Source organism: Cherax quadricarinatus, chromosome 63 (genome assembly GCF_038502225.1).
Source record: "Cherax quadricarinatus isolate ZL_2023a chromosome 63, ASM3850222v1, whole genome shotgun sequence".
NCBI lineage: Eukaryota > Metazoa > Arthropoda > Malacostraca > Decapoda > Parastacidae > Cherax > Cherax quadricarinatus.
This window is the reverse complement of record NC_091354.1, coordinates 8507823-8527277: the sequence shown is the minus strand read 5'-3', so window position 1 is coordinate 8527277 and position 19455 is coordinate 8507823. Positions and strand designations below refer to the sequence as shown.

The window sequence follows — 19455 nt, the reverse complement described above, 5'->3', positions numbered from 1 at the left end:
TTATTATTATTGTTATTATTAGTGTTTATTTTTTATTAAATATATGCTATGGGGAGTCACTAACTCATAGGAAAAAACAAGTTTGAAAACTGGGAGGTAATCATTTTTTATTCTAGAGGAAGGCCAGCTACAAATCACTGGATAAAGAACCTCTCACCATCATCAAAGCAAATCTTCTGGAGGGACAAATCGCTGAGTAACGATTTTCTGGGACCACCCTTTCAGTTCCACAACGACCGAGCTGTCGTCGAACGATCTATTTTAACTTCCATGATAGATAAAATGAGACCCTCACACCCCCCCCTCGCAAAAAAAGCCCTCGTCGTTTGTTAAGAGCTCTGATTGAGCAACGATGGGGGGTTATTGGTTCAAACAAAATGCAATTTGGGTACAGCGGACCCTGAAGGGGATCCAAACCAATCACTGTCGCTCAATTACATGTCGGGCCTGTATCACAAGGGCTCAGTACTGGGATTACTTGTGTGTTCCTGTGTCTATGTGTCCTCTGCGTGCCGAGATTTATGTGTCACCTCTGTGCTCCTCCCTTCTGCGCCCATTGTCAGTGATTCATGTGTTTTTGTTGATTCTATACCTTCTTGTTTATTTCTCTGTACAACTGTGCCGCTGCTTGTGTTTTTTGTCAATTTTATATATATATATATATATATATATATATATATATATATATATATATATATATATATATATATATATATATAGAATTGACAAAAAAACACAAGCAGAGGCACAGTTGTACAGAGAATATATATATATATATATATATATATATATATATATATATATATATATATATATATATATATATATATATATATATGTATATATATATATATATATGTACTCACCTAATTGTACTCACCTAATTGTGGTTGCAGGGGTCGAGACTCAGCTCCTGGCCCCGCCTCTTCACTGATCGCTACTGGATCCTCTCTCTCTCTGCTTCCTGAGCTTTGTCATACCTCTTCTTAAAACTATGTATGGTTCCTGCCTCCACTACTTCACTTGCTAGGCTATTCCACTTGCTGACAACTCTATGACTGAAGAAATACTTCCTAACGTCCCTGTGACTCGTCTGAGTGTGTGTGTGTGTGTGTGTGTGTGCTGGGCAAAGAAACAAGTAGAGACACATGTACACAGAAGCAAACAACGAGCGGAAAATACATGTGAAACAGAGTAGGCACAAAACAGACGGACACATAGCTGACACATAGATCCCCGTAGTAAGGAATTAGATGTATCAAGAACTTGTGATGGTTGTCGCAGGAACACTACAGATGGTGGTTGCTACTACTACATTTAATTGAAGCAGCCAACACTACAGAAATGGAATAACTGTTGACAAAATCTTTTCGCAGTCGTCAATGTTACTTCAATGGCATGGGAAATAAGAGAAGAAAAAAATATGCAGAAGATAGTATATAGTTGTTTTGCCGAAACAGGCTGAAGCTGTGTGTAAACAGAGGAAATAGAGGAGGAGGAAGAGGAGGAAAAAGAGGAAGAGGAGGAGGAAAAGGAGGAGGAGGAGGAGGCGGAAGGGAGATTGGCGGTATGCCTCCATTTCCAAAATTTCTACATTTAAAATAGGCTGTCACAAGGCTGTATCCATTTACTAAACTTAGACCTGCGCACAATATCGCCTTACAACAACAATAAGACGAGGTAGCAGTCGCCAGTCCAACTATTCCATATAAACTAATGCAGGATACGTGTTCAAGAGAGGCAACACAGAGCGGACTATCACACCCAGGGAACCACTCACTATAAATATTTACCTCGAAAAATCATAACATTTTCACACCTTGTAAGAGTGAACAACTATGGGATGTTTAAATTACAAATAGTAGACTATTAAAATTGATGGAGACAACGCATCTTTTAGTCTCCTCTACGAAGCTCTAAGTCAAACTATTAACAGCTTTATAATATGATCAAATTGTGTACTCATATCTCTTTATATTTATCATATTATCAGTTATTAACCTCTAACATAAAAATAGGCGAGTACAAATAGGAAGCACGTCTGTCTCGTGACCAGCAGACGGAGGATCAAGCCTCCATCACATCATGCGCTAATTGATCCACATAGATTTAGCGCTTAATGTAAACTTTTAAAATTATTATTGGTAATTCTAGCAGCCTATATATTAATCATCGGGTTTCGGCAATAAGCAGAATTATTATAACCTCTAATATAAACTACATATGTATCGGATATCCGCATCCGCTGAATTCCCGCCCAATTTCTTACATCCGCATCCACATCCGCATCCGCATTTTACTGTGAACAGATATCCGCATATGCATCCGCATCCGCATCCGCAAAATAAGTAAGACATCCTCATACACATCCGCATCAGCGGATACCTAAATTTTCAAGTCCGATACATAAACTGTTCCACAGATACTTTAATAATGCCTAAATTAAGTTAATCCTCTCATAGTACTTTTACTCCCACTGCTTCCCCTTCCTTCCCTCCCTGTCCTCTCACTCCCACTCCTTTATCTAAAATTCTTACCTTGCCCACAACTCCTCATTCACTCCCATATCACTTCCTCCTCCTCCTTCCTTCACTGCTGCCTCCTTCCCTCCCTTTCTACTGACCCTCTCATTCCCCCCACCACTACCTCAGGTCTGGCATGCCACCAAACCATTACCATCACCTTATACTTACTGTTATAATGGTCTCAATTGGGTAGTTAATAAGCAGTGGTTATTTGCCAGTTTCCGAGAGTGTTACTTTGCGTGTAGTGTTACCAATATCGAGGAAGTTACTGAGTGTTACTTTGTGTTTTTCTCACATAAGGGAAATGTGAAGTGTTACTATGTGTATTTCTAGGATGGAGGGAGCTAAATAGTGTTACTTTGTGTGTGCTTCATACACTGATGGAACTGATAAATGCTACTTTGTGTGTTTCTTAAATTAAAGAAACTAAATTGTAACTAAGATGTAAAAGGCTAGGTACATCAGCTCGATCCCAAGCGCACTCAGCTCAAGCACTGAGGTCCGGAGTTCGAATCTTCAGTACGCTCGAAAACATTAGGACGTGTTTCCATAAGACGCCTGTTGTCCCTGTTCACCCATCAGTATAAAATAAGTACCTGGATGTTAGTCGACTGGTGTGGGTTGCATCCTGGAACAAAACTGACCTAATTTGCCAGAAATGCTCTGCATAACAAGCGGTTTTCTATATAGTAGTATGTCATTGATATCAGCTATGGGCTGTATACCTTGTACATGTACTTTTAGAATTAAAGATATTATTATTATTATTATTATTAGTAGTAGTAGTAGTAGTAGTAGTTGTAGTAGTAGTATTAAGGAAACTAAATTGCGTTACTCAGATGTAAGAGGCTAGGTACAGCGCGTTACTTTGGGTGCTTCTTACATTAAGGTGACTAAATTGCGTTACTAAAAATCTAAGAGGCTATTAAGGATAAGGAAGGATAAAGGTGTTAATCAGTGGATATCATAGACTGTGGGGACAAAGTAATGAGAGTTTGTGAATGTTTCTTATCTAGACAGAATTGGTGAGTATTACTTTGCGTGATGCTTTACCCCGAGGTAATTTTTTAAATAAAAAACAATTATCTTGATCTCTATAGAAAAGCAGGGCAGCATAATTGTTTATTTTCAGCAATGAGAGAGAGAGAGAGAGAGAGAGAGAGAGACTAATATAAAACTGTCCTTTTCCAAAGACAGAAAAGTTGTTATACTGGAGAACACAAACAAATTCTGAACAATGTTGCATGTACCAACTAGTGAACTTTTTATTGAACGTTAGTACTGCTTTTTTTTTATACTGCTTTCTTATATAGCTCTTTCATACTGCTCTCTTATATACGTAGCTCTTTTATTCAGCTCTTTTATACATACCTTTTATACCTATATTTTATAAAGAGCTTTCACACTGCTTTGTTCAGATTGCTCTATTATACTGCGCTTTTATACTGTTCTCGTATACTCTTTCACACTGCTCTTTTACACTGTTATATTACATTTCTTAGCATTATCACTGTCACTTTACCATGCATTACCCGGCTAACATTACCTATTCAGTTAATACCATTTTTCCCTTCTCAACTTCGGAATGCAAAATTGATGGGACTTTGAGTTGCGTGTTTGTGTATTTGTATTACTGTATTTTTTTTTTTGTTTATAAAGCTTTTTTGGCGATGTGTTTTTACATATTTGTTAGTGTGTGGTGTTTCAGAAAATATGATATCCACCATATCGTATAATCTACAAAATGTTTGACATAATATTTGCAACATTATAGAGTGTTGCTAGTGTTGTGCCTGTGAAGATGTGTTCCATTATATGCTGTGCTTGTGTTTATGCAGTTTTATCTACTGTACTCGGGTACGTGTGTTCTTCTGTATGAGCATGTGCTTATCTACTGTACTTGGATACATTCGTTCATATACAGTGTTTGTGTTTATACATGAATTTATCTGTTGTTCTTGTGTACTTGTGTTCTTGTCGAATGTGCTTGTGTATATCAGCTATATTTGTGTACATGTGTTTGTCCGTATACTGTATTCATCTGTTGAGTTTAACTTGTGCTTGCGTACGTGAATTTGTTCAAATGCTGTGGCTGTCTATGTGTATATGTTTATCTCTTATGCATGTGTACATGTGTGACTGTGTTCATTTGTCAGGCTTTGTAGCTGGAATGGCAACTGGATCTACTGGGAATATAAATGTGCCTGAAATGTAAGAGAATTGGGAGTTTAAATGTGTCAGGCCCTTCTAGTTCTAGTGTGTGTAGTGCCTTAAAAGCCTAATTTATCAATGACAAAAAAGTCATTTTTCAGAGATCAGAAAACCGTATACGGACATTGTTCCGGTCTTCAAAATTAGTAACTATATACCTCCCTCACCTTTCCGTATATTCCTATCTCCATGATTTCTCTCTCTCTCTCTCTCTCTCTCTATATATATATATATATATATATATATATATATATATATATATATATATATATATATATATTATTATATATATATATATATATATATATATATATATAATATATATATATATATATATTATATATATATATATATATATATATATATATATATATATATATATATATATATATATATATATATTATATATATATATATATATATATATATATATATATATATATATATATATATATATATATATATATATATATATATATATATTAGTTTCCTGCACTTTGGAGAAGAGGGTGCTACTGTTGCAGTTTTTTAACTGTTGCGTAAGCACGCCTCTGGCAAGACAGTGATGGAGTGAATGACGGTGAAACTTTTTCTTTTTCGGGCCACCCTACTTTTGTGGGAAGCGGTCGATGTGTTAGCTCTGAGCCCACAGAAAGATTTAAACCTGCACACTCTGCGTCCAGTACTGTTGCCACACAGTACTTTCGTGTGACGAAGGTACTGTGTAATAGATGCAGAGTATGTAGGTTCGAATCCTGCTGTGCACTGAGAGGTAATGCTCGTCAATAATTTCCCACCTTTTCCGATTTGTTATACGTGTGCGCACACTCACGCACGCACGCACGCACGCACACACACACACACACACACACACACACACACACACACACACACACACACACACACACACACACACACACACACGTGTGTGTGTGTAAGTTTTCTGTGAAAATGGAGAAGAGGATAGAGGCAGAGAAGAAATGGGAGTCACAAGCTGAAGCCACAGGAGCCAGGATACAGGCCGTAGAATGTGAGGTATATATGCTGAAGTGAGTTACAGGGCTAGTGCCTAGAGGAGACATGGCATCTGAAACAGGTACACCCCTACTAAATGAGGAGCCCAATGGAAAGGAAGGAGACAAGACTTACACTAAGGCCCTATGAGTCCAAGCAAGGTTGAGGAATGTAGGGCGAGAGCTGTTAGGAACAGGGATAGCAGCAAGTGTGGGTGGGGAGAAGGTTGAGAAGGTGATAGGCCACATGCAGAGGCATGACCATGCCACTAAGAATTACAGGAAAAAATAAGGGAGACAATGGCTTTGTACAAATGGGACCCAGAGACACAGAGGGAATGGTAATGGAAGGAGGAGAGGGAGAAGTCAGTGTTTATTCATGGGCTTCAGGAGAGCGAAGGGAGGACACATAGTGAAAGATGGCAGGAAGAAAAACAGGAGATTGAAAACATCAAAGAAATAGGCAAGGAGAACATGACTGAGATAGTAAATTTTCAGAGAATAGGAGGGTACTTGAAGGGGAGAAATTGGCTGGTGAAACTGATTTTCAAAACAGAAATGGTGTGGAACAGGGTCCTGCAAGCTACATCACGGCTGAAGGAATCATCAACATACATGAGGGGTTTCCTAGACTGCAACAGAACATGAACAGAAGACACAGAAACGAGAGATGCTAGGAAAAGAGACAAGGACAGAGTCAGCAGAGGACAATCAGAGACGAGCAGAGCAACAAACGCAAGTGCACACAGAGCCACCCTCAGAGCCCCACAGCCAAACATGCTATTCCAACACAAACCACAATCCACACTTACAGTCCCCACCCCACACTATGCTGTAGAATCCCACAGCACACTGCCAGGACCCACCACCCCCACAGACTTCCCAGAACAGTGTTGAAGAGGAAACTGAAGGTATGGTACATCAACGCTGATGAAATAACGAATAATTGGGAGGAATGGCAAGAGAGTATCGAAGAGGCATCACCGGACATCATAGCTCTCACCAAAACCAAGCTCACAGGAACAATAACAGGTGCCATCTTTCCAACAGAATATCAAATCTTGAGGAAAAACAGAGGGAACAGAGGGGGTGGAGGAGTGGCACTGCTCATCAAAAACCAATGGGATTTTGACGAGTTGGAGAGAGAAGGCCGAGGAGAAGGAAGAGACTAAATATTTAGAACACTTCAGTCTGGAGGTCCCAAAGTGGCATTTGCAGTGATGTATAACCCACCACAGAACATCAGGAGGCCAAGGCAAGAATATAATGAGAGTAAGAGAGTGATGGTTGACACACTCGCTGGAAGGGCTCATGCCAGCAGGGAAAAGATGCTGATTGTGGGGGACTTCAGTCACAAAGAAATTGAATGGGAGAAGCTCGAGTCACATGGGATCCCATAAACGAGGAGGTCTAAGATAATGGAGGTAGTATTGGAAAACCTCACATACCAATACGTATGGGACACTACCAAAGAGAGAGGATAGGACGAGCCAGCATGACTGGACCTTGTATTCTCCTTCAGTGATGCAGATATTAAGTGACCACACGGATCTGAGCTTCGAATACATAGGGTTACAAGTAGAGAGGGAAGCAGGAAGGGCAGGATAAATGATGCCTAACTACAAGAGAGGAGACTACACAGGCATAATGAATTTCCTGCACGAGGTTCAGTGAGGCAGGGCACTAGCAGGGAAGTCAGTAAATGAGATGATAGAATATGGGACAATAATATGCAAGGAAGGTGAGGAGAGGGTTGTACCCAAGGGTAACAAAAATAACAAGAAGGCCAGGATGAGCCTTTGGTTCACTCAAAGGTGTAGAGAGGCCAAAACCAAGTGTGCTAGAGAATGGAAGAAGTATAGAAGGCAAAGAACCCAGGAGAATAAGAAGAGCAGTTGTAGAGCCAGAAACGAATATGCACAGGTAAGAAGAAAGGCCCAACGACAATACGAAAATGATATAGCAGCAAAAGCTAAATCTGACCAGAAGCTGTGGTACAGCCACATCAGGAGGAAAACAACAGTCAAGGAGCCGGTAACCAGGATGAGGAAGGAGGGGAGATCACAATAAAAGACCGAGAAGTATGTGAGGAGCTCAACATGAGATTCAAAGAAGTGTTCACAGAGGGGACAGAAGGGACTCCAGGAAGATGGAAAGGTAGGGTACACCATCAAGTGTTAGACACAATACATACAACCGAGGAAGAGGTGAATAGGCTGCTAAGCGAGTTAGATACCTCAAAGGTGATGGGGCCGGATAACATCTCTCCATGGGTCCTGAGAGAGGAAGCAGAGGTGCTATACGTGCCACTAACAACAATCTTCAACACATCTATCGAAACAGGACGATTACCTGAGGTATGGAAGACAGCAAGTGTAGTCCCAATTATTTAAAAAGGAGAGACACGATGCATTAGACTACACACCAGTGTCACTGACATGTATAGTATGCAAAGTCATGGAGAAGATTATCATGAGAAGAGTGGTGGAGCACCTAGAATGGAATGAACGTATCAACAACAACCAGCACGGTTTCAGGGATGAGAAATTCTTTGTCACAAACCTACTGGAGTTCTATGACAGGGTGACAGCAGTAAGACAAGAAAGAGAAGGGTGGGTAGATTGCGTTTGCTTGGACTGTAAGAAGGCTTTTGACACGGTTCCACACAAGAGATTAGTGCATAAGCTGGAGGACCAGGCAGGCATAACAGGGAAGGCGCTGCAGTGGATCAGGGAATACCTGTCGGGAAGACATCAGAGAGTCACGGTACGAGACGAAGTGTCAGAGTGGGCGCCTGTGACAAGCGGGGTTCCACAGGGGTCAGCCCTCGGATCGGTGCTCTGTCTGGAATATGTGAACGACATGGCATAACGGAAGGAATAAACTCAGAAGTGTCCCTGTTTGCAGTTGATAAGAAAAATTCAATCGGACGAGGGCCAGGGAAAACTACAAAGGGATCTGGACAAACTGCAGGCCTGGTCCAGAAACTGGCTCCTGGAGTTCAACCCCATCAAGTGCAAAGTCATGAAGATTGGGGAAGGGCAAAGAAGACCGCAGACGGAGTACAGTCTAGGGGGCCAGAGACTACAAACCTCACTCAGGGAAAAGGATCTTTGGGTGAGTATAACAACGGGCACATCTCCTGAGGCGCACATTAACCAAATAACTGCTGCAGCATATGGGCGCCTAGCAAACCTAAGAATAGCATTCCGACATCTCAATAAGGAATCGTTCAGGACCCTGTACACTGTGTATGTCAGGCCTATATTGGAGTATGCAGCACCAGTTTGGAACCCACACCTAGCCAAGCACGTACGGAAATTAGAGAAAGTGCAAAGGTTTGCAACAAGACTAGTCCCGGAGCTAAGGGGCATGTCCTACGAGGAGAGGTTAAGGGAAATCGACCTGACGACACTGGAGGACAGGAGAGATAGGGGGGATATGAAAACGACATATAAAATACTGAGAGGAATTGACAAAGTGGACAGAGACAGGATGTTGCAGAGCTGGGACACAGCAACAATGGGTCACAGTTGGAAGCTGAAGACTCAGATGAATCACAGGGATGTTAGGAAGTTTTTCTTCAGTCACAGAGTTGTCAGAAAGTGGAATAGTCTGGAAAGTGATGTAGTGGAGGCAGGATCTATACATAGCTTTAAGAAGAGGTATGATGAAACTCATGGAGCAGGAAGAGTGACCTAATAGCGACCAGTGAAGAGGCGGAGCCAGGAACTGTGACTCAACTAGATGAGCACACACACACACACACACACACACACACACACACACACACACACACACACACACACACACACACACACACACACGCGCGCGCGCGCACACACACACGCACACACACGCACACACACGCACACACACGCACACATACACACACACACACACACACACACACGCACACACACACACGCACACACACACACGCAACAGGGAAGGCACTACAATGGATCAGGGAATACTTGTCAGGAAGACAGCAGCGAGTCATGGTACGTGGCGAGGTGTCAGAGTGGGCACCTGTGACCAGCGGGGTCCCACAGGGGTCAGTCCTAGGACCAGTGCTGTTTCTGGTATTTGTGAACGACATGACGGAAGGAATAGGCTCTGAGGTGTCCCTGTTTGCAGATGACGTGAAGTTGATGAGAAGAATTCACTCGATCGAAGACCAGGCAGAACTACAAAGGGATCTGGACAGGCTGCAGACCTGGTCCAGCAATTGGCTCCTGGAGTTCAATCCCACCAAGTGCAAAGTCATGAAGATTGGGGAAGGGCAAAGAAGACCGCAGACGGAGTACAGTCTAGGGGGCCAGAGACTACAAACCTCACTCAAGCAAAAAGATCTTGGGGTGAGTATAACACCAGGCACATCTCCTGAAGCGCACATCAACCAAATAACTGCTGCAGCATATGGGCGCCTAGGAAACCTCAGAACAGCATTCCGACATCTTAATAAGGAATCATTCAGGACCCTGTACACCGTGTACGTTAGGCCCACATTGGAGTATGCGGCACCAGTTTGGAACCCACACCTAGCCAAGCACGTGAAGAAACTAGAGAAAGTGCAAAGGTTTGCAACAAGACTAGTCCCAGAGCTAAGAGGTATGTCCTACGAGGAGAGGTTAAGGGAAATCAACCTGACGACACTGGAGGACAGGAGAGATAGGGGGGACATGATAACGACATACAAAATACTGAGAGGAATTGACAAGGTGGACAAAGACAGGATGTTCCAGAGATTGGACACAGTAACAAGGGGACACAGTTGGAAGCTGAAGACACAGATGAATCACAGGGATGTTAGGAAGTATTTCTTCAGCCACAGAGTAGTCAGTAAGTGGAATAGTTTGGGAAGCGATGTAGTGGAGGCAGGATCCATACATAGCTTTAAGCAGAGGTATGATAAAGCTCACGGCTCAGGGAGAGTGACCTAGTAGCGATCAGTGAAGAGGCGGGGCCAGGAGCTCGGACTCGACCCCCGCAACCTCAACTAGGTGAGTACACACGCACACACACGCACTCACACACGCACACACACACGCGCACACACACACGCACATACACGCGCACAAACGCACACGCACACACACGCACACACACGCACACACACACGCACACACACGCACACACACGCACACACACGCATATATATATATATATATATATATATATATATATATATATATATATATATATATATATATACAAAATTATTTAAAAGGATAAAACTTAAATTTCAGGTTAGGTTATCTGGAACGCACACGAAGAGTTTCTCCTTGAAGACCAGCTGTAATTTTCAACACATTCCAGGGTACTGCCCTGGGAGCCAAGACCTGGCTGCTGCTGGCGATAAGAAAGTGTATATTGCCTGTAATTCCTGTCGTTATCGCTCCCTTAACACTCAAAGAAAGGTCAAGAAACAGGAATAGAAGCGATATCACGATCCTGATCAGTGGTGGAATCAAGACGATTTTGATTTCACTCCCTTCGTTTACCTGTCTTCTTGATACTTTAAGAATGAGGGCGTCATTGTAACATAATTACTACATTTCGCTCAAGTAAAAGTATGATAAGGATACCCATGAGTGAGACATTTCAATAAAGACGATTAACAACAGAGACTTTGTCAACAAAAGCCTTTTCCCCGGGACTGTTATTTTCGTTACAGATAGAGGCATTAAAAATATGGACATTGATAGGCAATTGGAAAAAAATCTACTAAGAAGGAAAATACGTCAGATTTTTTTGTGGGAAGATTTTGTTATTTCCCGGCGAGGAATGAGTTTTCAAAAGTTATTTATTGTGGCAGCATTGCCCTTTGAGTAGATCGAAATATTATCCCAACTAGCACTTGTTTTGCTGCAGCGTGTGCCTTTTCTTTACTATTGTCGGGAATACGCCGTAATGATTCTATTATTTTCCCCTAAGGACAGAGGAAGATCATTCGGCGCACAGTCAAAAGCACCCGGACTGAATATCCGGACTAGTTGAGATGAATCGTTAAGTATTCCTTACACCTGTTGCCCTTCTTCTTCTAACAATAATTAGGTATCTGAGTGTTTGTCAGTTTACATTCACTGCCCCTGTTTGTCTAGCAGCAATTATGTTCCTGAGTGTCACTTAACATTCGAGCTCACCTACCAGAAACTAGGTACCTGAATGCTACTTGGCTGCTGTAAGACGCATCGTAGGGAGTAAAATATTAATTAAAATTAAACCCCACTGCTTGGTTTCTTAAGCTATTTTACGCTAGAACGTAAAATTCCTTACTTTTATGAAATGTTACAGAGTCTTGAGCCAACCACTTAATATATTCATTATAATATAAAGTGGTCGGTACCCTTACACAAACTCTATCACGGGTAACTATTTTTTTTAACAGCCTGAGATGATAAAAATTACGTTCGCGCAACGACAACAGCTCCGTATATAATGCTTAAGAAATTCACTCATCATCCTGAGAGGCCATTTGTCTTTTTATAGATAAATGTTATATAGTTAAAAGGCCGACATTCTGAGGGAAGAAAAGGACACAGAGGACACATCTATAAATCCAGAAAAATGTGTTTATTTCCCTCGTAAATTTAAAAATTCCTCGTAATTTACAACTTCGTGTTTGTGTATCATAGATTAAAAAAAAAGTAATGTGCCCAGCGAATGTTAGGACCGGTGGCTGTCTTTTTTTTTAATAATCATTGAGGAAGAGCTAAGGCCGCAGGGGTCATACAGCGCTTGAGGAATTATAAACAACTAGTTTTGAGCCAAGGAATGAGAAAATTGTTCAAATTTCTCAGATCAAGAGCTCTTCATCAGGACTAACGTAACATAGCTTAGTACAGAGCACTCGCTCTAAATACCACATTATAGAGCCTTTGTTTTTGAGCGAAACATAATGTCGAAAAATATTTGATTTCTTAATTTCTTTGTATTACCTACATGATACAGAGAAAAAATAATTAGAGTAAAATTAAAGATTATTTTTGAAAATTTTTGTTCGAATTATTAACCAGATTATATTCCTAAGATATAACACTCGTCACTCTGTGACAAAAACCATTAATTATACAACCAATGAAAATGGTCAGACCATTTTTCTTGCCTCTCTTCTGGTCTATCCACAATCCTTCATACCTCTCTTTTACTGTCTATAAAACAAATTATCTCACCAATCTCTTACTGTCTACCCACAAGCCTTCTTACCTATCTCTACCTATCTATGCACATTCTTACCTATCTCTACCTGTCTATGCACATTCTTACCTATCTCTACCTGTCTATGCACATTCTTACCTATCTCTACCTGTCTATGCACATTCTTACCTATCTCTACCTGTCTATGCACATTCTTACCTATCTCTACCTGTCTATGCACATTCTTACCTATCTCTACCTGTCTATGCACATTCTTACCTATCTCTACCTGTCTATGCACATTCTTACCTATCTCTACCTGTCTATGCACATTCTTACCTATCTCTACCTGTCTATGCACATTCTTACCTATCTCTACCTGTCTATGCACATTCTTACCTATCTCTACCTGTCTATGCACATTCTTACCTATCTCTACCTGTCTATGCACATTCTTACCTATCTCTACCTGTCTATGCACATTCTTACCTATCTCTACCTGTCTATGCACATTCTTACCTATCTCTACCTGTCTATGCACATTCTTACCTATCTCTACCTGTCTATGCACATTCTTACCTATCTCTACCTGTCTATGCACATTCTTACCTATCTCTACCTGTCTATGCACATTCTTACCTATCTCTACCTGTCTATGCACATTCTTACCTATCTCTACCTGTCTATGCACATTCTTACCTATCTCTACCTGTCTATGCACATTCTTACCTATCTCTACCTGTCTATGCACATTCTTACCTATCTCTACCTGTCTATGCACATTCTTACCTATCTCTACCTGTCTATGCACATTCTTACCTATCTCTACCTGTCTATGCATATTCTTACCTATCTCTACCTGTCTATGCATATTCTTACCTCTCTCTCTGTTGCCATTTACCCACAGCCATTCTTACCTCTCTCTCTCTCTATCCCCTTTCATCCACAATCTCTTTTCACTGATCTATCCAACCGCCATCCCTCTTTCTTCTTGACATCCCTTTTTCTTCTTGCCAGCCATCTTTCTTCTTGCCACCCCTCTTTCTTCTTGCCATCCCTCTTTCTTCTTGCCATCCCTCTTTCTTTTTGCCATCCCTCTTTCTTCTTGCCATCCCTCTTTCTTTTTGCCATCCCTCTTTCTTCTTGCCATCCCTCTTTCTTCTTGCCATCTCTCTTTCTTCTTGCCATCCCTCTTTCTTGTTGACATCTCTCTTTCTTCTTGCCACCCCTCTTTCTTCTTGCCACCCCTTTTTTTCCTTGCCACCCCTCTTTCTTCTTGCCACCCCTCTTTCTTCTTGCCACCCTTCTTTCTTCTTGCCATCCCTCTTTCTTCTTCCCACCCCTCTTTCTTCTTGACATCCCTCTTTCTTCTTGACATCCCTCTTTCTTCTTGCCACCCCTCTTTCTTCTTGCCACCCCTCTTTCTTCTTGCCACCCCTCTTTCTTCTTGCCATCCCTCTTTCTTCTTGCCACCCCTCTTTCTTCTTGCCACCCCTCTTTCATCTTGCCATCTCTCTTTCTTCTTGCCACCCCTCTTTCTTCTTCCCACCCCTCTTTATTCTTGCCATCCCTCTTTCTTCTTGCCATCCCTCTTTCTTCTTGACATCCCTCTTCTTGCCACCCCTCTTTCTTCTTGCCATCCCTCTTTCTTCTTGCCACCCCTCTTTCTTCTTGCCACCCCTCTTTCTTCTTGCCACCCCTCTTTCTTCTTGCCATCTCTCTTTCTTCTTGCCACCCCTCTTTCTTCTTGACATCCCTCTTTCTTCTTGCCACCCCTCTTTCTTCTTCCCACCCCTCTTTCTTCTTGCCATCCCTCTTTCTTCTTGACATCCCTCTTCTTGCCACCCCTCTTTCTTCTTGCCATCCCTCTTTCTTCTTGCCACCCCTCTTTCTTCTTCCCACCCCTCTTTCTTCTTCCCACCCCTCTTTCTTCTTCCCACCCCTCTTTCTTCTTCCCACTCCTCTTTCTTCTTCCCACTCCTCTTTCTTCTTCCCACTCCTCTTTCTTCTTCCCACTCCTCTTTCTTCTTGCCACCCCTCTTTCTTCTTCCCACCCCTCTTTCTTCTTCCCCCCTCTGTCTTCTTCCCACCCCTCTTTCTTCTTCCCACCCCTCTTTCTTCTTCCCACCCCTCTCTCTTCTTGCCATCCTTCTAATGTCCTAAAACCTAATTGTTATTACATTTCTGATGAAGAGTTGAACCACCAGGGGTCTTAAATACCCCCGAGAAACAGTAGGCAATCATATATGATCCGAGGAAGTGGATGGTACACTATATCCTGTCACATCAACGACCTTTGTTCAGTCTGTCTTTAAAAGGTTTTCTAGGGCTCTTGATCCAAGGAATTGGGACTACTCATCCTTACCTTAGATCAACATTAATTACCTCCTATTCCCAAGGTGCTTCATGGGTTTAGTGCTGAATTTAACGTTAAAATTGTTGTAATATTTTTTTTATTTGACAATTGTGTGTTTTAATCCGAGGAATGTGGGGATGAGACACACTATGCAGTTTATGTAATTACACACACACACACACACACACACACATACACACACACACACACACGCACACGCACACGCACACACACACACATACATACATACACACGAGCACACACACACACACACACACACACACACACACACACACACACACACACACACACTGTACACACGCACGCACACACACACACACACACACACACACACACACACACACACACACACACACACACACACACACACACACACACACACACACACACATATTTTCTCTTATACGTTTAAAAATTTATTTTTCATTTACGTTAATGTAAAAATTAATCATTTTTTTATCATAAGAACCTTAGAAAACTTACCTAACCTTATAATAACGAGCGCAATTTAATTTAGCCCAATCCAACTAAATATATTCTAGGTATGTTTACAATAATTTAATAATACACGAACACAATGAAATATATTTTTTTTGTTGGGTTGAGAATGATTTTTGCGAAATTATTGTATACACAAATTTTCGCTTGCCTTATTCGGCAAGAAGAGCGTTGCTGTTCAAGCCAAAATCCCAGATTTTACCTATTCGACACGATATTATATATATATATATATATATATATATATATATATATATATATATATATATATATATATATATATATATATATATATATATATATATATATATATATAATTATAGAGATAACGCGAATATTTTCGGTCAAACTAGAGACCCTCCTCAAACGAACTGAGAATTTAATTCTAAAATATTTACAATACCAGTATTTAAAGACGATGAGAAAGTAGCGATTCCAATTCCCAATTACCTTTCGACATTTGTGTCTAGATTTGCATGCATATTAACTCACCATCATTTAGCATATTTTGTTTATCAACAAAACTAAAAGGACTTTTGTAAATATGAAGAAAGTATAAAATCTTTTCGGGTGATCCCATTGCAACACGTATATTAAGTGGAAGATATATGCAGACTATATTGTACTCTGAAAAAAAAAGCCATCGATTTAGATGAATAAAACAAGAGAGAGAGAGAATCACAGCTTTTACATCAACACGGTATAGAGAAAAATCTGTATATTTTAAAGTACATGCAACAGTATGTGTTTACCTTATGGCTAACCCATGTTGGACACCTCCACATGTTGCTTCCTAAGTCACGAAGCCACCAGGCATGTTGATCTCTCACACCGGGACCTTCGTGGCTCCTCCGTCTTCAGTCATATCTCCAGCCCTCACGCAGGTCCTTAAGGGGCACGGTCTTAGACCTCTAGATAGGTCCTTAAGGGCACGGTCTCAGGCCCGGAAATGGTCCTTGAGATCACGGTCTCAGCCCTAGGCTGGTTCCTAGGGCAAAGACTAAGCCCTCAAGTTAGTCCTTAAGTGCAAGGTCTAAGAACCCTTACGGACACGGTTTCTGAGCCAAAGAAGATCATTAATGGCACGGTCGTAACGCTACGGTCCTAAACGCACGATTTTTTGCCTGTTACGTGAATGACCAACCCTCCCACCACAAGATACATCTCTCTCTACCACTATATGAAATAGGTTTTTTTCCCCCGAAGTGGTCTGAGGAAATGGTGGCCACTGTCTAAACGCTTATTTTGTGTGTGTTCTTGACTTTATCAACTGTAGATCGCTTTTCTTTTGCTTTGTTTTCTTTTTATTCGACCTTTGGATAATTATGACTAGTTTACTTAAGGTTTGAATACTCAGCAAAGTTTCTTCGGCCGATAAAGGGAACGAAGTCGGTAACGAACCCTTGGAAGATGTTCGTGAGAAGATGGAGGGTGCTGGAGCGTAATATGTCTTGAGGTAGTCGAAGTAGCACGGGTTTCCGTCCATCTATCATCACGACGTCCATTGGCTCGCTTGACAGTGACTGTTTCGTAGGGAACTCTTCCTTTGCCATTGAATATTCCTTCCTAGCTCGTAGTGTGATAAATAAATCAGCTTGGTTAAGTTCGAGTTAGTTATTCATGAAAGTTTTACTTGGGGCTTTTTTTTCTAATGTCCGCGGGGTAGGGCGTATTTCCGGCACTGCTGGGAGTCGAAGTGGGACATTTGGTGTCCCGTAGCACGGCGGCGGCTACGGTGGTGTTGATGGTTGTGCAGTGGTGGTGGTGTGGTGGCGGCGGAGGAGGTGTCGCCACTCACCATTGCTGCCCCTTACTCACTCCCTCGCTACTCTCCCTCTGCTCTCACCTCCGCTCACTTGCCCCTCCTCTTGCAAACCTACCTCCTCCTCCACCCACCCACCCACCCACCGCACTCGCGGCGCCTGCGTACTGTCCTACCCTGATCAATAGCTTTCCCCCACACGTTCGTATCCCACTCGCCCTCTCTCCTCCTCAGGAAACACTCCACCACCCTCACTAACACCTGTGATGCTTCCCCCACTCGCTAATGCTATCCTCTACCACCCTAACCAAACTGTCTACTAATAACACTGAGTAAACAAAAGTTCTAGTGTTCTGTAGATCACACTCTACTCAACTATACAGTCATAGAGATTTAAACTCTTACTGTCAATGTAAATAACTCACACAGTTTGATTTTATTGTGATATAATTCGATAAATCTTCTTGATTTTGATTTATAACATCTATATGTTTATTGCAATGATTGTATAATGTACAATAATCTATTAAACTGTAATACTTACTAAACCAGAATATAATATAGCTTACAGTTAATCCTTCTCAGGAGTTACCATCGATTTGGACCGCGGGCGTTTCCTGCCATCTGCTTTTCCCATGTACTCTTTTGCAGTCAAGTGTACTCACGTGCACTTTCATATACTCCCCTGTAACAAACTATATTCTAACGCGCTCCCATGCGGCATAATGCACTTCCATGTTCTTCCAATTACTCCATAAGATTATTGTTTTAATTAAATATAGGGGAAACGTTAAACCCTCAACTCCATGGCACCTTCTTCGACGGGAACTCCACAAAAGGAATCTCACTTTGCACTTGGATTGAAGGGCAACACGTGGGTGATCCTTACCCTCTCGATTGCGTCCTGGGCCACGTGGGCCACGCCCATACGTCCAGGGCCACTCTCACACATGCAGAGCCTCACTAGCCGCTCTCAGAGCCACACTCGCACATTTAGGGCATCACTTACATCTCAATGGTCACACCGACACTTTCTGGATCACTTTCTCAAATAATGGGGATATGGGATTCGATCTCGGAACAGTTTGCCGTTTTCCTAAAAATATGTTAAATCCTTTAGATTTTCTTTCAGCTGATCTGACTCCAGCTAACAATATGTAAAGTAAAATCAAGCTATTGACATCTTTTGAAGTCGTACTGATACCTAATAGGACTGGAGATGATTTCGACTGTCTGGTGAAGAGGGTACGGAAACATATATGGCAGTGCAATGATGTCTAATCGTGAAAAGGTTGAGAATTCCTGATTTTCACCTCCAGGGCAAAATTCACACTTTAAAGGACACACTCAGCCATTCAACACTCCTCTCACACCTTCAGAACCACACTTACACCAGAGAATCACATTCACGCCTTCAAAGGCACACTCACACAGAAGTGCGCACACGAACAGATATACACACGCACACACACAGACACACACACACACACACACACACACACACACACACACACACACACACACACACACACACACACACGCACGCACACACACACCCCAAACACACACACACACACACACACACACACACACACACTCCCACACACACACACACACACACACACACACACACACACACACACACACACACACACACACACTCAATGTTTATACGTCCTCTTGCATAGGCAGGATAAACAAATTATCTTAGACATGAAAGACCAAATCAAGGCAGCAAAGATGGAGGCTTCGACGAGCGACAGAAACATTAGAGAAGCTTCTTTGACCTAAGAATATTGGACAAAGTCAATCAAGGTACGCGAAGAAATAGCACACGCAAAGAGGTATTTTCACTTGATAGTTACACCATTAAAGTTAGTATCTTTGGCAGTTTTAAGTGTAGGGTGTTACAGTAAAGCTTCAAAT

The 19455-nt window shown here is 41.7% G+C and overlaps 1 protein-coding gene across 1 annotated transcript in view; it reads right to left on the bottom strand.

Moving 5' to 3' along the window:
* Positions 1-17627, bottom strand: part of LOC128698206 (small conductance calcium-activated potassium channel protein) — a 315821-nt gene extending 298194 nt beyond the window's left edge. The window contains exon 1 of the mRNA XM_053790346.2: positions 16520-17627. Coding sequence (XP_053646321.2) covers positions 16520-16552 — 33 coding nt within the window. The 5' untranslated portion in view covers positions 16553-17627. The remainder of the gene's footprint in view (positions 1-16519) is intronic.
* Positions 17628-19455: the final 1828 nt, after the last annotated feature.